At 45.3% G+C, this 26,252-nt stretch overlaps 1 protein-coding gene across 6 annotated transcripts in view; it reads right to left on the minus strand.

Moving 5' to 3' along the window:
- Positions 1-1,474: 1,474 nt before the first annotated feature.
- Positions 1,475-26,252, minus strand: part of LOC125742031 (protein piccolo-like) — an 80,734-nt gene continuing 55,956 nt past the window's right edge. For 3 of the 6 annotated variants that reach the window (XM_049013645.1, XM_049013630.1, XM_049013620.1), the window contains 11 exons: positions 25,442-25,468; positions 24,686-24,779; positions 21,105-21,176; positions 19,619-19,802; positions 18,697-18,891; positions 17,403-17,585; positions 15,955-16,096; positions 14,982-15,052; positions 7,082-7,216; positions 5,515-5,660; positions 1,475-5,315 (listed from right to left, as the gene is read on the minus strand). In XM_049013645.1, the coding sequence (XP_048869602.1) occupies positions 5,172-5,315; positions 5,515-5,660; positions 7,082-7,216; positions 14,982-15,052; positions 15,955-16,096; positions 17,403-17,585; positions 18,697-18,891; positions 19,619-19,802; positions 21,105-21,176; positions 24,686-24,779; positions 25,442-25,468 (1,393 nt within the window). In that variant the 3' untranslated portion in view covers positions 1,475-5,171. The remainder of the gene's footprint in view (positions 5,316-5,514; positions 5,661-7,081; positions 7,217-14,981; positions 15,053-15,954; positions 16,097-17,402; positions 17,586-18,696; positions 18,892-19,618; positions 19,803-21,104; positions 21,177-24,685; positions 24,780-25,441; positions 25,469-26,252) is intronic. The other 3 variants (XM_049013651.1, XM_049013638.1, XM_049013659.1) reach the window with 3 other exon arrangements.

Raw genomic sequence — 26,252 nt, forward strand, 5'->3', positions numbered from 1 at the left:
AGGATATGAGCATCATCTAGGCGCCAGCATAGGTAGAGGAGATTCCGGGTAGGAGCGTCATCCCATTTCCGACGCGATGACGGAATCCGGCTCAGAATAAGGAGCAGGGCCAGCTTGGCTGAGCTGTGGCTCTGCTGTAAGAGCGGAGCGGGTTTCCGTCCAGCAAACCCAATCCATCACAGTCTGCAGAAGCATGTTACACACATTCCAGCCAGGACACGGGGATTAACGTAAAGCTTTTCGGAGTTTACATTCACATATTAGTCCTCCTGTTATGTGCAAATCAAGAACCGCAAGCACTGGCTACAACACACAAATACCACGCTACAAATTTAGAGAGAAAGAAAGCAGAAACTCGTTATTAAGGCGTACGAGTGTAACAATGAACTACTACCCAAGCTACTGCCCACTAGGAAACAGGATAGCTGTCCCTTAAAGCTGCTTAATAGTGACAGGTGACACCCTTTATAATTTTTAAGACTGTAGCCATGGAGTCGACACTGGGGGTGGGGGACCAAGGCCGTAATTGGGGAGGGGGGGGGGGCGTTGCGAGCACATCTGGATAGAGGAAGGATCCCCCAAATATGTAAATTACGGCCATGCAGACAAGTAATACTGAACACCTGCAAATATCAAGGAAGGTGATGGTTACATGTTAACATCATTCTTTCTGTAAATGTCCCAAAAGCATTCAACAGTACAACCAAAGAGTTTGGCGATGGTATGGCGCTAGATCAAAACACTCAATATATTAGACATTTAAAAAATGAATGTTAAGTTTTTATTAATGTCACTGACATATTATTATGCTGTAGCACTCAGTCATTTATATTCGGGGAGTGAAGGAGCCCCTGAAGGGATTAATTAGATATGGGCTGTACAGTTTTGTAAAAGCATCTTGGATGCAGAATCAGCTATCCCATAATGCCCGGAGCTGGATAAGTCAGGGGGGATTTGCGGCGTCGCATTGGACAAACGGAGAACGCATGCACTCCTGTTTCTGGACACAAAGGCTCCTGATTTATCGGAGTTTCACATTATGCGCGCATGACAGCGCGCGACGTTTCAGATTCAGCCGATTCACAAAATGTCAGTAATAAATTCTCATGCACATATTCATCTTAGTTTTACAAACTTCGCAGGCTTATATACTTCGTTATTACACTTTCGAACTGACTACTAGCATCTCTCTTTTCCGTGTATACTTGAGCAAATGCTCACTTATTGCACTTATGCCATTCTCAGTCTCTCAATGATTTATCAAACATTGGCGCCATCTGCTGGGGAAGAGGAGAAAGTAATCGGTGTGAAAAAATCGATATGATCTTAAATTGTACGTATTAACCATATTACCATAACACAGCAATTATTAAAGGGGCTTTTTCTGACAAGCGCACTTACAAATGCATGAGTGTGATTTTGGTTTTGATTACATTTATTAAATACCCAAGCCGGTGATTAATTTATACATATATATATTTATTATTTAGACTCAGGGAAACCGTCTTTTTTACAGCACAATTTGCAGAAGAGCTCGATACATCCTGTGTACAACCACAAAACCATGACGTTATATTTCTCTTTTAAATTTTTACATAGAGTGAAAACCCAGACAGATTTTACAAGCATATCTTTGTACAGTCAGCATACTTCTTTAAATAAATTTATACAATTTCCTCTCTTTTTAAATAGAATCTGGAAGCAAAAAAAATAATAATTTAAAATAATAATAAAAAAATAACAACCACCAAAACATGCAACATCCAGTGTGAAAACATTTAAATTCTCTTGAAGCTACTCATGGTATTTATTTATTAATTCATTTATTTAGGTTAGATCTGCTGTACGGTTGATGGAAAAACAGCATACAGTTTGTTGCGCCAATTATATGATCACCTGATCACGTCACTGGACAACTATACATGTACAGTCAAATAGAACTTTATATTTTTTCCCCACATTCACATGCTGAGTGTCAGACCAAATTAAATGTAAATCTCTTCTTGTAGAAAAAAAAGATACGTATTTACAAGGTTACAAAGAAACCACATTCTCACAGTTCACTTCAAGATAGATTTGCGAGACTCTTCGTCTCCATATCAACATCAAACAACAAAGTCGCAATGAAAAGTCAAGGTTGAGTATGAGTGGACATTAGAAAACACATCCTCCGAAATAAAAAAGCGCAGTTTCAGATGCTTAAGCGTTTTAAACATAACGTTCACCGATAAATAAACGTTCAGAACGATGATCACTTTGACGATTAATGAAATGAGTTTTGTCGAAGGACATTGGAGCGGAGGCTGAATACCAAGATATTAATGCGTGGTAAAAAATAGATGCATTCACGACATGCAATCTCCATGTGGTAAAACGGAATACACCGGCTAGAATGCATATATCCCCCGAACACTGTAAACGCGTATTGTGGTCTGTGCTGCTTGTGCCAATATTCTCCTCCCAGCTTCGCTGATAACAAAATGAACAACTAACTGCATTTTGTACAACGTTATATATAACAAAGGAGTACTCGAGAAAGACCTGGACAAGACAAGAAAAAAACACGTGCCACTAATTTAAAGTGCGCTAGATAACTGGACCCCGAATCTGTTAGAATACAAAAAAATAACAACAAACAAAAATATTAACATATTTTTAGAACAATATACAAATGGAAAGTAAAATATCTTTAAATATTCTTTTTTTCAGAGAAAATGTTTGTTAATTTTTTTATAAGTTACGAAAATGCATTCAAAGCACAAAGTCTATGTTGCATAGAATCACTTCAACTAAACGTATGATTTTGGATACAAATAAGGTTGGCACGTGAAAAGTATTTATTTATTTGTTTATTTACTTATTACCGTGGAACCAACCCTTAAGCTCTGAGCACTGCACGGGCAAAAACTGCCATTCGATCTCTGCAGCATTTGTCGACATAACGCGTTGTGCCGCTTTAAGATTCATCTGCAGTCAAAAAAGTTTTTTTTGTTTTATCTCATTCAGTTAAGTTTTCACAACAGGCTACAGATCGGTGAATATCCATTAGGTTAGTACTTATAAATCTAAGTTGCACCGTTTGATTATTACATGTTTTGAAAGTGTTACTTTAAATAGTTTTTTTTTATTTAAAAAAAAAAAAAAGTTAAATCGGATTAATAAACAATGCAATACCACAATCCCACAGTAGAGGGCAGTAAAGAAGATTTGTATCACGTATAACAATAGGTTCTCTGGGGCAATAAGAACGAAGTACACAAAATATGGTCTGTTCCATTTAAAAAAGCGTCACACTGATTTTGTGACATCCATGTGGTTGGGTGGACACATGACACTTTTTGGCAATAAAAGTACACCTATTACAATGGAGGACTAGAATTGTAACTCAACACAGTGGAGCCAGAACTGCAGCATTACAAAACGCTAAATCTCTTATTTGCATTATCATTTTTAGGTGTTTTTTTTTAAGACACAAAAACGCAACCTACAAGTGACAAAACTGCACACACGTAACACCCATTATGGTGATACATTGACAACTGTGTGATAATCACCTTACATGATGCATTTGACACGAAATTGGTGACCCCTGCAGTTGTTATCTACAAGCTGAGAGCGTCGGCGGACTCTGTCAATAACTGCCAGTAAATGACAATCTCTCTGCTCGCCAGGGCAAAGGCAGCCGGAGAAGCAAGAAGCAACCTGGGGTCTCTACCTGCGGACCGTGATCAGCAGAGGTCTTAAAGCATCCGACAGTGAATATAAAAGAGCACAACACCACAAACACTGAACAGAAATAAAATGTAGCACATTCCCATTCTATCCCGTGTAGATCCACAAGGCAGGTTCGTTTTGTGGTGTCTGCTCGGACCAGGCAGTTTTTTTGCCCAGTGAAATGTTACTGTAGACACAGCTGATACTAGCACCTTTAAATAAAGCAACAACTTTCTGCTTTCTGAATTAAAATGATAAACATTTACACATCCTTTGACATCACATAGTGCAAACTAATCATTTCGGGGGGGGGGGGGGGGGGGGTTATGAGTGAGTTTAACCACTTGACATTTTATGTCAATGACGATATATTTGGACTTTTCTGAACGGCAGAACAGAAGATACAAAGTTTGTGCTCCGTGATTTGCATTCAAAGAACATTTGCCCATAACTGCCAGTGTGCACTGGGAACAGGGATTGTCCATGACTCAAACACCATTATGTACAAAATAAATACCATTAAGTGTGTAGCAGAAACAGCTAATAATGTAGTCTATCTGTTAATGAATTGATACCGTGACACCATTAATCCACTTTATACTTCCAAAATATTCTTTTATATCTGCTCTAATAAATATGCTCTTTCACGCTGTACAATTTGCCTCCTATATATGACATTTTTTAAATATGTACAGCCAAGTATACACATGGTCCGGAGTGAGAAGGGATCAGTCAGTGAAGCAGGCAGATTCTTTGATTGAGAGGTCATTCCCGGCTCCGCACACCAGCCTGATTCCAAATCACGGGACTGCTGAGTAAGTGCCTGTCCGATGTATACATTTACTGAAAGTTGAAATTTCCCTGACCATATTTCGATATTTGACATCTTTCATTGCTGCATGAATGGTTAAATACAATAAAATATTCTAAAAATATATATACATATATTCATCGATTGGTTTGTGTCCTGGCTCGGCAAATACAAGTGAAATGACAGGAAATTAAGATTTAATGATATGTAAGTGTGTGTATGTGTGTGGTGGTGGTGGTGGTGGGGGGGGCGGGGGGCTTGGGATGAGGAATATGAGAGCTGAATGAGTTTTTCTTGACATCTTGGGTTTTGTCTTGATTGGTGTGGGGTTTTGGATCCCCGCGGCAGTATTGCTTTGGCTATCCTGTCCCCAGTCACCCGGGATGCCGTCTTTTCAGCCCGACCTCCTTCAGTGCCCATGGTTGTCCCATTTCTCCGTTTCACTTAGAACGGATCAGATTTCCTGGCTCTCCACAAACACCTCATCCACCTCAAACAAACATGGTCCTAGCTAACTCCTGAAGGCCCACCCACCCATTCTCCTTAAGGTAGGTGTGGGGGGGGGTCACAAAACAGCTTTGATGTCCTACACCCCCCACTCCCATCCAGTGTGACACCAGCCAGGACCCTGAGGTCCTCCCGCCCACTAAGGCTGAGACTGGGTGGAACTGGCGAGAAGCTTGTGCCAATTGACCACCCGCTTCCGCAGGTCCACCTTGTCCAACCAGATGTAGGCCTCGCCAATCAGGGTCTTCTTCATAAACTTCCCTCCGTTGGACACCAGGAACAGCTGGTGAGTGAGGAACAAAATTATTTAGAGATATAATCTAATAAAAGCTCAATGTTATTTAATCAGTTGATTACCATGTACAAGGAAAAAAAATCAACAATCAATTATTAGTATTTAGTTTCAAACATGAAACTATGACATCAGCCAGACGTAAGGTAAATAAAAGAATCTGAGCTATGGAGCTCCCCCTGGTGGTCACCTGTAAGGAATGTCCGGCAGGATTCATGCTGAAGCGGAAAGTCTCGTTGAAGGAGGGCTCTCGGTCGTGCCGGCACACTCTCGTCTTCTTCTTTATCACCCTCTTCTGTGTTGCCACATTGACCACGTACAGCTTTACGTAAAGATCTGCAACGGAAAAAAATGCGTTCAGTGGCCAACGGGAGGGAAACAGATTTATGGAGCTTTCGTGGATGATGTTTGAAGATAAAGTTCATGTGGGCCAAGAGAGCAGCTGTATTTGTGTAAGGGGGAGATATGGGCTACAGTGTCTCCGAAATCTGCGGAAGGGTTTACTCCTGACCACTAGGACAAAGAATCTGCCCCGTTCAGACATGATGAACTGGGAATCAGTATGGAGTACGTCTGTACAGCCAACACAAGGCTGGAAATGGCCGCCCACTGTTGGTGCTTTTAGAAAAAGACTTGGAAGGGTCTGTTTTGTTTGTGAAAAGAAGGGCAAAACACATGTCAAGGAGCACAGGTCAGCAGTCCTCAGAAAAAGCTCATAAACAAACTTCATAAACAAAATTAAAAGCAGCAACAGTCCATTTTATACTGCCCCGGACTGCCTGTGGTCATGCATGGCTGCCAGCAACGTACTGTATGCTATGTATGCTGCGTGTGCTGAGTATGCTACATATGCTGCGTGTGCTGAGTATGCTGCATGTGCTGAGCATGCTACGTGTGCTGAGTATGCTACGTTTGCTGAGTATGCTGCATGTGCTGAGTATGCTATGTGTGCTGCATGTGCTGAGTATGCTGCATGTGCTGCGTGTGCTGAGTATGCTCTGTATGCTGCATGTGCTGAGTATGCTACGTATGCTGTGTCTGCTGAGTATGCTACGTATGCTGCATGTGCTGAGCATGCTACGTGTGCTGAGCATGCTACGTGTGCTGAGTATGCTACGTTTGCTGAGTATGCTGCATGTGCTGAGTATGCTATGTGTGCTGCATGTGCTGAGTATGCTACGTATGCTGTGTCTGCTGAGTATGCTACGTATGCTGCATGTGCTGAGCATGCTACGTGTGCTGAGTATGCTACGTTTGCTGAATATGCTGCATGTGCTGAGTATGCTTTGTGTGCTGCATGTGCTGAGTATGCTTTGTGTGCTGCATGTGCTGAGTATGCTACGTATGCTGCGTGCTGAGTATGCTCTGTATGCTGCGTGTGCTGAGTATGCTACGTATGCTGCGTGTGCTGAGTATGCTCTGTATGCTGCGTGTGCTGAGTATGCTACGTATGCTGCGTGTGCTGAGTATGCTCTGTATGCTGCATGTGCTGAGTATGCTACGTATGCTGCATGTGCTGAGTATGCTACGTATGCTGCGTGTTCTGAGTATGCTCTGTATGCTGCGTGTGCTGAGTATGCTACGTATGCTGCGTGTGCTGAGTATGCTCTGTATGCTGCGTGTGCTGAGTATGCTACGTATGCTGCGTGTGCTGAGTATGCTCTGTATGCTGCGTGTGCTGAGTATGCTACGTATGCTGCGTGTCAGCGCCGAGTGCTCAGCACGGCCTGGGAATCGGCGGCAACCGGGACCCGTGCCTGGCAGATGGTCCGGAGACTTGAACTTGTAGGTGATGTTCCGACACTGGAGGATCTCCACGATGAGCTGCTCGCCCTCCGTCTTCATCTCCTTCTTCAGAGCGATTTTAATCTCTCCCATCACCTGGGTTTTGCCTAGAGCAATAAATAAATAGTAAACGAAGAGGCATAGGGTAAAATAAAAAAAACGCAGATTCTCTGAACGCGACACAACTTGCTACTGCTGCAGAGTGCTCATCAAATGATGAATAATTTAGTTCCTCAGCTACAGATTGAGAATAATGCAAAATTATGAATCTTTAATGTTCCCAGGAAAACACAGGACCTCAAGCCATAATACACAACTACCATTCACAGGAAAACCATGCAGTTTCCACCCTCTGACATGACCAATCAGCCAGCCTATGTAATCTCAAACCAGTTCATGAAACTGCAAAAACTGTATGTCACAAGCTTCACCAAGCTGGCCCGTGTCAAAGGGCTGTTGTTTGGAAACTGCTCACATCCAAGACCGTTGCACAGAGACACATAATCTGGTGTAAGGAGCACCAAACCTGAACTGCCGAACAATGCAAACAATGCAATATGATCTGATGAGTCATCTGTCACCCTTTTCTTAACATCGCCCATTTATATTTTGAGAAAGCTTAAAGGTACCTTCAGCCCACAATGTGAGGGATCTGTAATGGGGTGGGGAGCCATCTTCTCGGAGCCATTAAATCCGAAAATTGCTCTGCATGGTTATATAACAGCTAAAGAACATGAGGTGCCCCCCGAAGCACGAACATACTGCTCTCTGATGATGTCCCCATATTCCATGATCATAATGGCCCCAGAAAAACTGAAAAACAAATTCAAGGAAGGTCAAATGCCTACACTGACCTACCCAATAACCAGGCCTGAGCATCACTGAACCTTTATGGGAACCTTTATCTGGAGCTCAGCAGGCTTCCACATCTACCATCCCTTCAAGACCTGGAGGCTATTCTTGGATAATGAATCCCACTATAGACAGTTCTGGATGTGTGTGACAGCATTCCAAGAAGAACTGAACCGATTCCAAAGGAAAGCGTCCCTGCTCCGCCAGTAGAACCCCGATATTAATATATTAGGTGTTTACATCACCTTGTTCACGTCATGGTGACTTATTGTTCTCGTCTCACCTTCATATATTTAATGAAACACCGAATAAATGATGACCCCTCCATTTTAATACAAAATTCTTAAGTTCAAGAACATCCTAGTAGCACAGAAAAACTTAAGATGCTATTACTAAAAAAAAAAAAAGCGTTCCCGATTTAATTTACCTCATATTTTTTTATAACCATGTATCGTGGTTAGCGTCATGAATTTATTTCAAGAAGTTACATCTAAAATACTCGTATATTCTGTCGCAATCTAAACATTTAGAACGTTACTGACCCCTGCTGGATGAATTTTAAAAATGCATGCAGTCACATAGGATTTAATAAGCGTCTGAAAGGAACTGGTTAACGTGAAAGGGTGTGAACATTAATGCCGCTAACCGATGCGTTAAAATCATTTATTGTACCCTGTATCTTAAACGTGTGTAATGGCTGTAACACGGGCAACATTGTGTGTGTAATTGTAGTTTCTAACCGCTCTTTAAAAGCCGGGTCACCCATTAACATTTACCTATGATCCGCGGAAAGGTTTCAAAGCCCTTCGGGTCATTATGCTAATATTGCGAGAATAAAGAAAAATATGTTTCTATCTCTTCAAGGGATGAGAGGTGCGTGACCCAAGGGTTCGGCCGTGACCGAAATGCGAGGCCAAAATACCTCACAACCTGCGAGGAAAATGGAAAGAAAAACCTAAATACGAACACTGTCGGGATGGCGGGGGCGTGCAGATATAAAAGCGGCTTTTCAAATTCACAAACGCTTTAATACTGATACATGATTTCCCGTTCTTCTTTTCACACTGGATTTTAATAACAGTATTATTAGCTCAGCGCCGTGAATCTCTCATTTGGCTCTCGGTACGTTGTGCGTAATCAAGAATTTTAAAACGGTTTCTTCCATAGGTAGGCTTACACAACACCTGTGCTATATATACCTTCATGTTATTGTTCAAAACAAAATAGCGTGTTTGTGGTGGGTAAAAAAAAACGAAATGACAAAGATAATTTGGAGGAGAATAATTATCCTACGTGATAAAAACACGCAGTCACGGCACTTCAGCTCTCTAGGGGGCTGTGACGAAACGTCACCCATGCTTGCACAGATAATCCATCATCTTTGCACAATTAACCACGAATGGAGATTAAAAGCGAGAGAGTGGGGACTCTGGGGAGTCCTCCCCCAGGAGGGAGAGGGCTCTGGCTGGGACAGAACGGGACAGCTGGCAGCAGAGGACCCCAAAGCTACGCTTTAATGCTCGGTCTTAAGGTGCGCCCCCACACCCCGCACATAACCCCTGTTATAAACCGTGATGTTGGAGTGATAAACAATAAAACCAAATTATAAGTTTAGAACTTTATTATTTTCACAAGTGCACTGCACTCTCCATGTTTAACAAGCGTGTGCTCTTGCGTGATATGAGCAGAGGTGGCAAATTCAGGTCCAGAAAGTACAAATCCAGACCGTGATTTAGTTTCAACCAACTAGTTGAGCATAAAGACTCAGTCATAGAGTACTGAACTGGTTGGCTGAAACAAAATTCTGGCCTGGATTTGTACTTTCTGGACCTGAAATTTCCACCTCTGGATATGGGACATCTTCATCTATTTATTTATTCATTTTTAGTCTTTAATGGTACAGTAGCATGTTTGCCAACTGTCAGGTGTCTGACGTGACACACTTTCAGACTCTAACGCTCATTTAAGAAAAGGCAAATTTTTATTATTCCAATATAAACCTAAAATTAGTTATATCAAAAGCCTCGGGGCATTCTGCAAACTTTACAGACTATTCGAATTTAATTGTCAGTGTTGACACACCACAACGAAATGTGTTCTCTGCATTTAACCCATATGTGATATCGTGACATAGCAGGGGGCAGCTAATTCAGTGTCTGGGGAGCAGTGCTTGGGTGGGAGGAACCTTGCTCAGGGTACCTCAGTGGTGCCTTGCTCGTCAGGGATTCGAACCTGCGATCTTTCAATTACAAGTAACCATTAAGCCACCACTGCCCACAATGTATTAACAATGTAATAAGCCTCTTACATGCATGTAAATGCATGTCGGCCTACGTGTGTGCAGACTTGTCTTGAATTGAAAATCTCACTCCAGCCAGCTGACCACAGTTGCTGACCAGATTTTCTTGAATTATGTATCTGTGGACTGGGATGGTACTTGCAACGATAAACGTGCCCCTGATGACTGGACGAATGAATCGTTTAAAAGGAATTTAGCGCTCAGATATGCTTGTTAATGTTTGGTGACTTGATATTTTTTATCGAAAGCAACCTAGAGTTTTTTTTCCAACCGCCTGCAGAGGGAATATTTTTACCAGAGAAATTCAGGTTAAGCGCTTCCCTCAAGGGTAGGTGCTAGAGCAGAAGTCCCAGGAAATGCACCACCGCATGCTACAAATGTAAGAACGATTTTCAGCAATGCAGAAAATCTCTGGCCGAACAAGCCACCTTTCCCTATTCCACCTGGTGACTTACGTCTGCATTACTGATAATTAAGTAGCCTGTCATACTGAACAAGTATCATTTAATGTTGGGTGATTCTAGGTGGTCTTATCTAAAGGATGCTGAAAATGCACACAAACTAATACCGGATTTAGCGTTAGTTTGCAGGCAAAGACAACCATTCAGTAGCACTTCCTGTAATAATGTAACAGGTATTAGATCAATAAATCCCAGCAAGCAGGATTTTCTCTGCACCCTGGAGAGAAATTGTATTGTTCGTTTCTGTCACACGCAGACGTTTCTTCTGGATCGGCTGTCTGTCAGCAGGGCTGGGGGGCCTGCTCCGGAAATCTGCCCTCCCTTCAGCAGCTTGGCCCCCCATGGCCGCAATGCCCTGGAGATCCCAGATGGGGGGACGTTCTATCAAACAGCCAGAGACCCACTTGGGGCTGCATTTTCTTAACAATTTCCAGAGGGCACTGCCTGATTCCCCTCCATCCTGCAAGGTGTCATCTGCACACTCTCGCCTGTCTATTTATACAGACCAGCAGCCCATCCAACAGCACCCCCACCTGCGCTCCCGACAAACCACCCGCCCTGCGCAGACAGCCACTGACACTGGATGAATCACAGATCGGGGGCATTTCATGCACGGCGGCGCAAAAAAGAAACTCAAAAAGACAATGAAATACTTTTCTCTCGCTACTACACTCCACCATTAGCTATGTAGGCCGATCGGCTCGCCACGGCGCACAGTGTTTAACTGTCAGTGATTGAGTCCTCCGGGGTGAGGTGATGTCACAGCAGGCCTGCTGTCCTGCAGCATTTGGGGAGAGACGCTCTGCAGCGAACAGAGTTTAAAAGGCACAGCGTGAACTCGCCGCACTTCGCAGGTTTAAGCACGCCTGCCATTTTTACAGGGGCTCTTCTCTGAAATCCAACTGCAGCAAACGGAAAGTCACTGTACATGTAGGCTATATGCCACACCAGTAGATGGTGTATTTCAGTCACGACCAAAGTACGGCTCTCATTCAGTAGCCTATCAGAGTCTCCCGTTCACGGACTCCCTCACCACCTCGTTTACTCCTTCGGGTCTCTCGTTCTGATTCTGGGGTGCGTTTCCTATTCAGTGGCATAGTAGAAATACATTATAAAATTATAAATATACTGTATAATTTAAATGATATATGTGCACACATACCAATCATACGTCCAAATATAGCCAAATTTGGCCGAATTATAAATTCCAAAAGTGGCAACGAACGCAGCTGAGCCAAATGACGGCTCACAAAAAGCCAGAATTCCCATCACTCTCGGTCGTTGTTCACTGTAGGCATATACCTTCAGACCCAGGGTTAGTTTCCAGCCAATGGCATACTTGCTTACATATTGCCTTTACATGTCTCACTGGCTCTCACTGGCCACAGTTGAGGAGGGAAGCAGCATTTACGTCACATTTCGGAGGACAAGAGGAAGGACGAATAGAACGAATCTTTGCAGGGAAGTAAACATGAGTGTATAGATCCTGTAAGGGGCATCGTTCGTGAATGTTTATACATGGACAGTAGGCTGTAGTTTTTGTTGTGGGCAGCTCACCTTAGCAAGAAATTGTTCCTGTGCCCCTGGTAATACCTGCGACTCTCCAGGCTTTGCCATTTTTAAAAGTGTGAGGAAAAAGTGAAAAACGCATTTTGAAAAGCAAATTGCCATGCATGGTAACATAAGCCTGCGTAGGTACAAATGATCCGGCAAGTTCTCAAAAAGCGCATGATTTCCGTCATATCAATGTTTGAATCATATGATCATGGACAGCCGCTCTCAGCGTGTGTATGGCGTTAGACCTGGCAGAGAGTTCCGGAAATCATCACCTGAACTCCGAACATAACCAGCTTCCTCCGTCAAGGACAGCCAATAGGGTTCCCAAAGACAAAACCTCACTTCAAATGGCACATCAGCACCTGCGGCTGATAATAATTAACATGTTTATTTACGGGGCACCTCTGAAACCTGCATTTTTTACAGCTATAATATCATACAAAATCTTTACACAGAGCACTGGAAAATGAACATTTCTTCACTTTCAATCTTCTAGTAACATTTTGATCGATTTATGGATGCTTGTGGAAACATGATATGTAAGCTGACATGGTTGGGGGGGGGGGTGATGGCAGAGGACCGGATGGATGTCACCCTTCCCATGCTCAAACGGTACTCTTCCCACCTGGGGGGGCAGTTTTGAACTCCATGCCTGGAGTGACATTTAGAGAAACAGAGGCTTCACTCCACCAGGTTTCTCTGCGAATTATTATGTCAGGATGCAAATAGCAGTCAACCCCCCCCCCCCCCCCCCCCCAATGCCTTCCTTCTGAACCTTGTACGTCTACCACATGGTTTCCATTGCACCTCCTACGACCGCGTACCGGTACATCCTCACCTGGTTAATTACTTCTACCCCCCGATCCGGTTGCTGGGTCACATGCAACAGGCACACAACGTTTGTGGTTCCCGCACCCGTGACATCACGCATTGCTCAGGGCTTCCACATTTAAAATAACTGCATGAACACAAATTCACTGCGCGTCCGAAAGGAAATGAATCTCCCAAGGGATCAAAAAGCACGGTTAGTGGGTCAGAAGGCTATCCGTTATCTCCATAAAGGTGTCATTCCTCCGGTAAAGGGGCCTCGGGATTTAATTTAATGTTCCCAGCATCTGACTTTCCAGGTTGAAAAATGAACAGAGAGGTTCACCACTTGACCAGTAAGTTTTTCATGATTTCTTTACTTCTTGCTGCTTCCGGTGGCAGCAACTCTATGGAATAAACTGGAATAATAATAATAATCTACAATACTTCAGCATAGCGTACATAATGTGTCATGTAAATGCTGTCTGTACAAGCGGTCAGTGGATAAGCCTATGATTAATGTGAGGTAGTCCAGTAACTCAGGACATGCAGTGTATAAAAAAATAAGTGCCCAGAACGAGCACAGTTGTCGCAGAGAGAAAGGATGATATATTATTGTAAGAAGTAGTTTTCTGGTCTATAATTTCTTCAGAGCATCTTCTCTACAGCAGAATAAACCAGTTTTTCTTCTTAAATTACTGTACTGAGAAAGCTTTTGTAAATTAATACTGGGTATAGAAAGGTTTTGTGAAAATTCACAGAAATAAATCTTGAGTGTTTCCCGGAGCGGTAAGACGGCCGCTTCAAGCAAATCTGTGGCTAGTAACCTGGGAATGGGTGAAAAGATGCTCGATCGCACCGATTACAGATACTGGAACGAGCACCATGCTGGACACCAAAGACACAGAAGGTGAGTGTCTAGCACCTGCAAGACTTTGAACAGGGAGGAGACTCAGTGGATAGAAGAGAGAGTCCTGGCCGTCTAGGGTGTGTCTGACAAGGACTCTAGCTTGAGTACCCATCATGAAGACCCAAGCAGAACATCTGACATCTTCTCCTTTCCGTCTTTCCCGTCTGACAAAGACAAGCTATGTCAGGTGGCTGGTACCGGTAATTAAAATCCAGAGACTATTGCTTTGTCAGTCCTAGTTAAAAGGACATCACATGGTTAAAAGAATTAGGCTGCAGGCATCTGGAGTGACAGACCGATGACAATTCAGTACTTCTGCGCTTGTCTGAAGCTACGGGACCTGGTTTTGGTCCAAACAGAACAGCCTGTCAGAGCAGAATTTTGAAGTGTGATCTCTGCAGCCTTATTCACATGCATGGAGTTTGTCTGTAAGTTGAGGGACCAGATTTCATTCCCATGCCTGCGAAGCTCAACACCGGACCATCAGCTGTGAGGACTGCATCAGCAATCACCGGTAAGGCTTTAGAGACACTGTTAAATAAGCATGTACATGTTTCCTGAGGTCTGTGTCATGTTTCCTGAAATGGGAAATCAACAGTGACACAATGAGATCCATCCAGAATATTCCAGAAGTTCTGGATATGACATACACCCAACTGTAACAAAGTACTGTTGACATGACCTTCTGCTTTTAGTATAGCATATCTATAATCACTCTCCCACACACACGCACGCAGACACACACACGTCCTGCTTTCCCTTCCTCAGTGCCTGAATCTGACAGCTCCTGGTTTTTGGTCACTGCGGACCATGTGGTACGGGTGGAAGCCCCACTGAAATTGACCCTCTAAGTCAGTGTCCCCCGCAGAAGACGGAATCCCGGGCGGCCGCCTGTCACCTAATGCACCGAGACCTCGTCACGCGAGAGACATCCAGCCAACACGGTTGGCATTTCTGGTAGCGGCCAGGACCTCGGCCATCCCTACCTTCAGCGTCTGGAAGCCCCAGGGAGTCTGGTACCCGTGTCTTGTCTGTGCCGTTGGGTAGCGGCTTCCCTCTGGGACACAGACAGACACAGTCATTTACTGAAATCGACGTTATTTCTGCATCAGTTACAGCACATTACAGTAAACAAAGACAGTCCTGCCAGTATCCAGACGCTCCATTATTCGGAGCAACAACTGCAACATTACGGAGTCTTCACAAACAGAATTTAATGAAGGTGGGGAGGGGGGCAAAGGGTCAGTAAGCTAATAATTGACTTTTCAGACTTTTTAATTAACACCGGCCTTTGGGGGAGGGGGGGATGTGCCATCGATTGGCCCGCAAAGCCAACAGCAACGTTTAACGGCCGGCTCCTGCTCGCAGGTGCCAACAAACCAAACATCGATACTTACATCGCTGCCACTAATCAGAACACAAGGACAAACCTGCCGCCGCTTCCGGCCGAGGAGTGTCACGTGATTAGGGCCGGCTGTCGGCTGTTAGGACAGATTTAATGCCTCCTCTGGGGGGGCGGGGGGCTGTTTTTGGTGACAGCAAAGTCTGGTTACCTGACTGCAGTACCACTGCTTAAAACTGGTGAAGTCAGCACTATGGAAATGTGACAGTCACACACTGCTAAACGGCTAGGGGACTGACTGGTGAGTTTCTGACCATCCATCCATCCATCCATCCATCCATCCATCCATCCATCCATTTTCTAATTGGGGTCATGAGTGGACTGAAGCTTATTCCAGGCTGCGTTGGACACAAGGATGGGATACACCCTGGTCAGGATCGAATGACACACACACACACACACACACACACACATTATCACACTCTATGTGCAATTTAGAGGTACGAACCGTGTGTGTTTGCATGACAGCTACTGAACCGCTGCTGAGGACAGAGAACTGTGGTGCCCCCCTGTGGGCGGACAAGAAACTGCAGCCAAAGGAAAGGAGGCGGACTCACATTCGGGGGACCTGAAAGATGGCGCTGTCTACGGCATTGGGGCCGCCCGCGTCCCCGTCCAGGTTGAAACCGCTGCCACCGAATCCACTTCCGGAGGAGGCTGTCGTCACTGTGACATCCGGTGCCCTGTGGCCCGGCCTCGCTGCACAGAGAAGACAGAAGCATCCCTTTGAGGTCTCTACGCTACCTGCCCCTCTCTCCCCTCCCTCGACTTGGCCCCGGAGGCCTCCCCAGTCGGGAGTGAGGAGAAGGCTTCTGGCCGCATTGTAGTTACAGGACAAGCGCACCTGACCAGCAGGGTGAACCTGCTTATAGAAAAACAAGCCCTGTTTTTGGCTCTCTGGCGCCCCACTGTGTTAGGGGACAGCACAGTCAGAAAGGGGCGGGGGGGGGGGGGGGTTTCAGGCGCAGCTCACAGCGGGACACAGACCCATGGATGCACAGGACTGACACGGACAGCCGGTGCATGCACAAAGCACACGGGAGCGCAGTGAGAGAGCTGGCGGGGGCACGGACACACTCCAGCAAATCCAGTAAGGGACGGCAAACAAACGTGACGACGTCTACACACAAAGCCACACATGTAAGCGTGTCGTTCTTATCACATTTATTCTGCTGTCAAATTATATCGTTAGAAGGACATATTTTTAATATTAGGGAAACGTTCAAATGTATTCCAGATTTTAAAGATTTAAGAAACTATTTAGTTCTTATTTAGGTCTGTGGAATAAGCCACACATAAATAAATGTACAGTGGTTAAGTTATGCATTTATAACTGCAGGGATGGTTCTGGACGTCAGCCCTATCGTGACGTAACCCATCATCATCATCATCTTTTGTGCACTTATGCCTCCAACAGGGCACCGGACACTTTGTACTGGTGACTTAACAGTACGTTAGAATGTCCACCCGCTTCCACAACCGCGTATTCCAGTATAGGGTCGTGGCGATGTCATTATGTCTCCCCAAAAAAATAAAAAAGCACTGCCCTGTGTCAACATGGAGACATGGCGTATGGAATGTGTGGCTTGGTACGGTGCCATAATTCATGCACTTTCTCCCTTTGGCTCGTCCAGCGAGACCCAACTGGGCCTGGTTCACTAATACCGCTAATTGAGGGGGGGCCTGATTATGCAGCACGCTGGGTGTCTGCATAAGGAAGCGGATGTTCCCAGGAAACTCCAAATCGGGCCCAAGAAGACGAGGAGAACACCCCGTCAGATCGGCATCCGATGGCTATTTTATGGTGCTTTATGGTATTAGCGAAAAACTGGGGAACTTTTGGAGAAATGATTCACGGCATGAATTATATGGGAAACACAGTTATATTATTAGTCAGTTAGTTAGGTAGTTAGTTAGTTAGTTAGTTACTCCATCTTTTACCGGATCATTCTAGGCGTATGTTAAGCCTGCCGTCTCTCAGCAACGAGAGGAATGCATCTCTCACCTCCGTTGGCCTTGGACGTTCCGTCTGACATCACTTTCCTGAGGGTCAGCTGACTTGTGTCTTTGCTCTCATTGGCTGGCGCGGGCAGAGAGTCAGACTGAGTCTTTTGAATAGTGAGGACTCCCTCTACGCTGTGCCTGTGCCGCTCCTTGGCACGGCCTGCCGGCCCGCGTTTATGCGCCGCTGCCACAACGTGTGGGTGAAATGGAAAACCCAAAGTATGTATCCTCGCATGGAATCAGCTTACGGTACGCGTCAGGGCATGCATGACACAAAGGGCCCCCTCCCAGAGGCCTCTGGGACTTGAAGTCTTTACCGAGGTGCGTCGTAGGTCCAGGGGGAGGACATGGCATGCACAGCAAGTCAAAAGGACCGGGCAATTTTCGAAACTGGCTGTTTGATTACATTATTTTTTTTTACTTGTCAGCTGATAGCCACACTATACCGTGGCTATCGAAGACAAAATTAAAAAGGCGTGAAAATCAAAACAACACAAAAAGATGGACGCGGTTAGAGGGGGCAGATGATAGGGAGGGGTGCACAGCCTCCACCCGATCCAGAGAGGAGCTTATCAGAAAGTCCACAGCTCGTCATGTTAGGGAGGACGGCTTTGAGTAACAAGATGACGGACAGGGTTGGGGGAGGGGACAACTTAGGATGAAGACCCCTGGGTTAGACCTCCTCTACTGGCATGTAGACATTTTCCCTGGTCTGGCACAGTGTGCAAGTTAGACTGACAATTATTCGTTTTAAGAATTATTCTTAAATTTTTTGTGTTTATTTAGTGTATGAGAAACAATATGAAAAATATGCTGCCTTTTTCTACTAACATTTAATATTATTTAGTATTTCAAGATTATTAAAAAAAATATTTGCTTCACTCTATTTAAATATAGTTTTCATTTTATGTTGATTTTAACCAAACTTATTTAGCACTGAATGCAAGGTTAATGAAGTGGGTTTATATTTGATTTTGGTCGCAATCTAATAATTACTCCGTGTTTTACTGGATGGTTTACAAACAGCCAGTTACACATCCCCCTTTTTTTTGGGGGGGGGGGGGGGCGAGAGGGGTCGCTGTCGAAATCGTCAAGAGGTGAACTCTGCAGTTACACAAGGAGGGACATACAGGAACAGAAAACCGTATGGTGGGGGGGACTGTGTTTACAGCAGTCGAGAAGTAAGACGGAGGGAGTGGGGGTTTGGGGAGGGAAACAGACGAGAGCGAGAGGACAAAGGTAGCGACGGATGGGAGGTAAGCTGCCATGCGGAGCAAGTTATTTGCGTCGTTTACTTGGTTGGAGTCGGAGCTGATGGGCGGCACCTTCGGCGGCCGATATGGCAACGCCCGCGTCCTCCAGCTGGGCCTGAGTGACATTGCTTTTGCTCTGACTGCGTGACGGTCCGTGAGAGCGCAAGTGTCCCTCGGAGGAGGACTTGGAACTGCCAGGACTACTGTGAGATTTCTCAATAGTGGGCACCTGCATGTCTGAAACAACGTGGACGGTCATTCGCTTCAGCATCGCGGGCAAACGTAAGGCTCACTCTGCAAACAAGACGGGCGTGAGGCGCCCGCCGTCTGGGCGCGGCACTGTACAGGAACAGATAAGGGAGAGCAGATCTCAGGGACACCCTACAGTACATCTTGGAAAAACGTGCCTGAATCCCTTAGCAAACTAACAATGTGTTTAATGTTACTCGCCTTTAGTTGATGCTACTTGTATTTTTTTTTATTGGACATTTTACAGTTTAGTGACAGTAGCGCCTGTATAAGTCAGACTCATTTGTTGCTGCAAAATGTGCTACAAGGTTGTACCCCCTGTGAACTGCCCCAGGTGGGCAAATGGCGCCACCCACAGGCCGACTTTCAAAGTACAGCCAAGTCAGTTTTCAGGGAGCACAACAGACATCACAGTAGACAACACAGCTGGACTGCTGCTGGTGGTAGCCGGGCCTGAAAGACCCCAGTCTACCATCTTGCCCCTTCAACCCTGGACAGCAGGGCTAGTGGCATCCAGGGCTCAAGGACACATGGTCCGCTCTGAGATCAGCGTATTCATGGCACTGACAAGAATGAAAACTGCATGGTGCAAAAACTACAACATACGATACAACTGAAAACAGAGCAGCGTCCCTACAGAAAGGGGGATGTGGTGGGGAGGGCTGGCGGGGTAGGGGGGCAGGGTGTGGGCGGGATGATGTAAAGACTCCCCTACCCTTGGCCGGATCGGGGAAGATGCCATGGCTTCTGCTTTTGATGACCGACGGCTTTGGGGACTGCTGGGTCCCTGCCGGTCCTGAGTGTGGCCTGCCGTGCTCGATGTTCTCGCTCTGCTCCTTCAGGGGAAACCAGCGGGGCGTGTTGTCCAGCTGCCCCGTGTTGGACAGGTCGATCAACACCTGGGGATCCAGAAAGCCATTACCATGGAGTAGTATATGTAGCCATTGACAGTGGGCATAGCCATCACCAGGGGTGTAGACATTGACAATGGGCCATTGGCAGGGGGTGTGGCTATTACCAAGGGTGTGGACATTAACAGGGGGTGTAGCCATCACTAGGGGTGTGGCCATTGGCAGGGGGTGTGGCCATCACCAGGGGTGTGGACATTGACAATGGGCATGGCCATTGGCAGGGGATGTGGCTATTACCAGGGGTGTGGACATTGGCAGTGGGTGTAGCCATCACCAGGGGTGTGGCCATCACCAAGGGTGTGCATATTGACAATGGGCAAGGCCATCGGCAGGGGATGTGGCCATCACCAGGGGTGTGGACATTGGCAGGGGGTGTGGCCATCACCAAGGGTGTGCATATTGACAATGGGCAAGGCCATTGGCAGGGGATGTGGCCATCACCAGGGGTGTGGACACTGACGGGGACGTGGCCATCACCAGGGGTGTATACATTAACAGGGGGTGTAGCCATCACCAGGGGTGTGGCCATCACCAGGGGTGTATACATTAACAGGGGGTGTAGCCATCACCAAGGGTGTGGATATTGACAATGGGCATGGCCATTGACAGGGGATGTGGCCATCACCAGGGGTGTGGACATTGGCAGGGGGTGTGGCCATCACCAGGGTGTGGACATTGACAGGGGGTGTGGCCATCACCAGGGGTGTGGACATTAACAGGGGGTGTAGCCATCACTAAGGGTGTGGATATTGACAATGGGCATGGCCATTGGCAGGGGGTGTGGCCATTGGCAGGGGGTGTGGCCATCACCAGGGGTGTGGACATTAACAGGGGATGTAACCATCACCAAGGGTGTGGACATTGACAATGGGCATGGCCATTGGCAAGGGGTGTGGCCATCACCAGGGGTGTGGACATTAACAGGGGATGTAACCATCACCAAGGGTGTGGACATTGACAATGGGCATGGCCATTGGCAGGGGGTGTGGCCATCACCAGGGGTGTGGACATTAACAGGGGATGTAACCATCACCAAGGGTGTGGACATTGACAATGGGCATGGCCATTGGCAGGGGGTGTGGCCATCACCAGGGGTGTGGACATTAACAGGGGATGTAACCATCACCAAGGGTGTGGACATTGACAATGGGCATGGCCATTGGCAGGGGGTGTGGCCATCACCAGGGGTGTGGCCATAACCAGGGGTGTGGACATTGGCAGGGGCCCTTGCTGGAGTTAGCATCTGGCGTGGTTGGGCCTACATGCCAGCATCTCTGGCTGTCAGCTCACCTCTCCAAGGAAGTCGTTGGAGGAGGATTTGTCATAATCCCAGACAGTTACCTCCAGGGTCTTCTTCTTCAGCTGGGGTTAAAGACATATCATGGGTTATGAGAAAGTGAATGCTGCTAACTAGCACTGCCTAGATACTTCTAGAGGACCCTTAATGTGAGCAGGTTAAAAATGTCTCAAAATTAAACCTGTGATGGAACAAGATGAACCAATCAGAAAGGTTAGGCAGGGACGGCACACCGGAGATGTTGCATTCAACCTCTATCCTCAACACAACCCTGGATATCCCACATTCCTCTCTTACTAGATTCTCATAACAAACCATCCCCCCAGGCCTCGGATTTCTTTTCTACATCACAGCTGATTGTACTGATCCTAATGCAACAACATGGGAAGAATCAGGCAACATCTTGCAAGACTGCAACTAATTATGCTGGAGTTTGTACAAATTAAGTGCGACTTCCAGCTCTGAAAGGAAGCAAAATGAGGTAGTGCAGTTCTGAGCCGCCCTTCTATCATGGAGAATCTACAAAAGAACTCCACAGCCCAAGACCCCTTTGAAGAACATCAGTGTAATTAAAAACTTAGCTACCAGGATGAGTGACAATCGGGGGGGTACATTAACGACAGATCACAGGGCTGCACCAAAAGCCAGAAAAGCTGTTCCAGATCACAGTCTTTCTGCTAATTCCCAAATCTCCCCCAAATTTTATGAATGATGAAAGCCTGTCTGTTTCAATGCCCGAGGGGATGGGCAGGCAGTAGACCTTGGACCCCCAGTGGTTTGTTTCTCCTATCCAACTATGTCCATGGTCTTCTGGCTTTTATTTATTAATTGCAGGGGTGGCCAATCTTATCTGCAAAGGGCCAATGTGTATGCAGGTTTTTTGGGTAACCTGTAGGTCAGCTGTTCAAACCCAGGTGTGAGGACTCTTCAGCCAATCAGTCCTCTAATTAGTAGTGCTGTAGTTCTCGAGACTGGTCTTGGTCTTGAGACCAATTTTTTATGGTCTCGGTCTTGTCTTGGTCTCGACTCTATTTGGTCTCGGTCTTATCTTGGTCTCGACTCTATTGGTCTCGGTCTTGTATTGGTCTCAACTCTATTTGGTCTCGGTCTTGTCTTGGTCTCAGACATAGCGGTCTCAATAGGATGGGGAAAAAAAGAGAAAACAGCGCATCCTCACAGAACAGTACCATTATTTATTATGTGCCTCAATTCAAATGCAACCAGTTAGATGCATATATTTTAAAAATGCTACATTGTACACATTTTCTCAGCGGACACTACCAGTCCACACACATCATACACATCGCATCATAGCGAAGTCGGCAAAAAAATGTCCGAAAATGTCTGCGAAGTCGGTAGTAATTAACTTTGGCTTTACAGAGTACAAAGAGTATATTTGCAAAACATCCCAGAAAAAGAAACATTCTGCTGTATGCCGATTTTGTCGAACCACCTTGACGGAGACTGCTGTGTGGGTATATTGTTATATTGTTTAACTATTACAGTGGTGTTATTTGACATAATAAATCATCATTGATTTTATATAGCATCTGTCTATGGGCATTGTGTTGGGCAAACATTCGTTCTATGCTATATGGTAAGTAATTTTTGTGATGTTGATATCGAAATGGTGGGTGGCATGGTGGTGCAGTGGTTAGCACTGTTGCCTCACGCCTCTGGGACCTGGGTTCAAGTCTCCGCCTGGGTCACATGTGTGCGGAGTTTGCATGTTCTCCCCATGTCATCGTGGGGTTTCCTCCGGGTACTCCGGTTTCCCCCCACAGTCCAAAAACATGCTGAGGCTAATTGGAGGTACTAAATTGCCTGAAGGTGTGCATGTGAGAGTGCATGGTGTGTGAGTGTGCCCTGCGATGGGCTGGCCCCTCATCCTGGGTTGTTCCCTGCCTCGTGCCCATTGCTTCAGGGATAGGCTCCGGACCCCCCGTGACCCAGTAGGATAAGCGGTTTGGAAAATGGATGGATGGATATCGAAGTGTAAAGATTACAGTGGGACAATTCCAGTGTATCTATTAATGGATACAACATAGTCTATAGCATAGTTATAATTCAAATAAATTAGGTATTTTACATTCATTAGAAAGCACGGTCTTGGAGGTGCAAGTCAATCTGGAGGCTCATTCTCTTCAATTCGAAGCAAGGGATCATTACATAGCCATATTCATAGCTTACCCGAGGCCTCTGTCCCTGATATAAGAGACATAATATGAACATCTTTCTGGTACATCCCATCTCTTTCCCTTGACGAGGTCTGATAAAATGGTTATAGTAGAGGATTGCTGAGAATATTATTTTCCATCAGGCCTCATAACTATGACAAATTTCGGAGATTTTAAATGAGACATATGGACAATATAATCGAAAAGATAACATGAATTTGATTTAATGAGTAAAGACACGTTACAGCAATGCTTTTTTTCTCTACAGTTGACATGATTAATGTGATGTCGATTCTAGCCCTAGTCTGTTTTCGGTCTTGGTCTCGACCAGCCTTGGTCTTGGTCTCGCCTTAGTGTGTCTTGGTCTTGATCTTGGTCTTGATACCCACCTGTATCGGCAATGTCTTGGTCTCGATTTAGGTGGTCTTGACTACAACACTACTAATTAGTAATCTAATTAGGGAGTTGCAGCAAAAACCCGCATACACACTGGCCCTTTGCAGATAAGATTGGCCACCTCAGATTAATTGTTTACAGTATTGTTACTCTAAAGCAAGGGGTGTCCAATCTTATCCGCAAAGGGCCAGTGTGTATGCAGGTTTTTGGGGTAACCTGTAGGTCAGCTGTTCAAACCCAGGTGTAAGGACTCTTCAGCCAATCAGTCCTCAAATTAGTAATCTAAACCCGCATACCCACCGGCCCTTTGTGGATAAGAGTGGACACCCCTGCTGTAAAGTCTAAGTATTCAAATGGCGGGCCCCACTCTGCATCCAGAGAGTGTTAAGGAGTGCACAATGTTTACAGCACGTTGCCATAGCAACCACAAGATGAACCACCTCAGGGGTCATGAGACCCAAGTGCAGCCATGCAGCAGGTGATACCTCAGTACCACGCTAGTCCAAATGGAACAGTATGAGTTTTTTTATGTTGTCTGGAGTGCCAATCCTGCTACAAATCCCCCCAAATTTTCCCTGTAAGTTGGAGGACCTCCTTACAGGGCTGGATGTAGATTAACGTCATACCCAGGATGAAGCAATTGCAGGTTAAGGGCCTTGCTTAAGGGCTCAACAGAGTAGGGTCATTCTGGGCATTCACAGGATTCGAACCAGCAACCTTCCGATTGCTGGCACAGATGGTTGATACCGCCTGAGAAGAATTATTTTCAATACCCCCTCTCTTCCCTGCTCGACAAATTTTTGACAAATATCCCCTCTGTAAATTTTATCACCTCCCCTCCCCGAAGTTTGTTTGAAACCCCCCCCCCCCCCCCCAAGTCCTCCAAAACTTTTGGTAGGGTTGCTGAACACCACATGAAATTCATTTCTGGTTTTGGGCCTGGGCCAGTGGACCTTGACTTCAGAGAAAGACACTATATGAACATTAAGGTAACTCCATACCTGTTCCAAGTGGATGTTCTTGTAAATGACAGTCTGGTTCCACTCTGGATTCAGGCTCTTCTGAGCATGCTTGGTCCGTCGCTTGTTCTCGGCACTGTGGCAAAACACATTGTTAGCGTGGGTGAGGTTTCAGAAACTCAGTACAAGGCCGTCACAGCTCAGAGACACCAAGTGCAAACAGACTGGGGAGTCTTTGGCCCAAAATTCACTGGGTGGCAACATACCTGAAGACAGACGACAGAGGGTAAGAATATTAATGTTGCACTGTAAGTGATGTGATCGATGATACACACGTTTCTCAGTCGTTATTTCCGCAGACAGGTTTATGCGTGTGTTAATTGTATATATTAAACAAGAGTGCATTTATGATACTGTGTGAATGATGAATGCAATGCATGTAGAATGAGAGCGAAATTAAATCACATATGAGGTGGCAACAGGGACCAGAGAAAGGGGAGATTCAGAAGTATGTCAGTATACTAGATGGGTTTCAGCTGGACAATCGATGAAGGCGATGGCATTGTCTAATACTACAAGGTCGTTTTTATTTGTATTTTTGTAGCCAATTCATGTCTCAATTTGGGTGTTTATAAGAGGTTCAATGGGGCACACATTTTTTTTTTTTTTTTTTTTTGCATTATTAGACAATCAATCGAAATTTATGGGGGCTGGGATTGGAGGCGTGACCCAGCTACACGTATGGGCATGAACAACACCAAGTGGGGGCAAGTGAAGCAAAGAGAAGTGCCACACTACCTGGCATTCTGAACAACCATGACCTGGCTGTAGGTCCAGGGGTGTGGGGGTTGGGAGGTGGGGTTTGAAACAATTACAGATTCGACAAAACATCAGTCAGAAAGCAAGAAGGCGTGTAAAACATGAATAAAGACAAGATATACAGCTCAGGTGCACAAAGAAATAAAAACAACATTTTCAATAATAAGAATTTATGCATCAATAAACGATCATAATACCGCCCCCTGGAGGCCGGTAATGTTATCAACCAGAATAAAGGTCATGCAGATTTTTTTAAAGTAGCAACAATTTAAATGTAATAAAACAGTTTTAATTTAATCATGGACTAGCCTGAAATCCATATAGCATTTGTCTTTGGTGTTATTCAAATCACGTCAAAACCTTCAAACAACAGAATAATATTAAAATATATTAGCAAATGCATCTACTCATCATCCACAGCCGCTCATCCTGTTATGGTCTGTGCTATATTTCGCAGTTAAAATTCTGGCGTTCAGGCCAGGTTTGCAAACATTTAAAAATAAATATTGCATCAGGAAATATTTCCAGCTGACACCAAGGAACAAACATTTCAGATTATATTCAGACGTCAGTTTATGTAGTCAGAGTAATGTTTACAGAGTCACCTGTGGTGATATCCTTCATAATGTGTTTGGGAGAAACAAAATTTTATATAAAAGGAAAATAAACAAACAAGCAAGCTTAAGAAAATAGTGGGATTTAAACAGACAGGCTGATTAACATGGTTTTACATACAAATAAAGGTACAGGAGACATATTGACTGTACAAACTGGAGACAATACATTGCAT

Source organism: Brienomyrus brachyistius, chromosome 1 (genome assembly GCF_023856365.1).
Source record: "Brienomyrus brachyistius isolate T26 chromosome 1, BBRACH_0.4, whole genome shotgun sequence".
In the NCBI taxonomy this organism is placed as follows: domain Eukaryota; kingdom Metazoa; phylum Chordata; class Actinopteri; order Osteoglossiformes; family Mormyridae; genus Brienomyrus; species Brienomyrus brachyistius.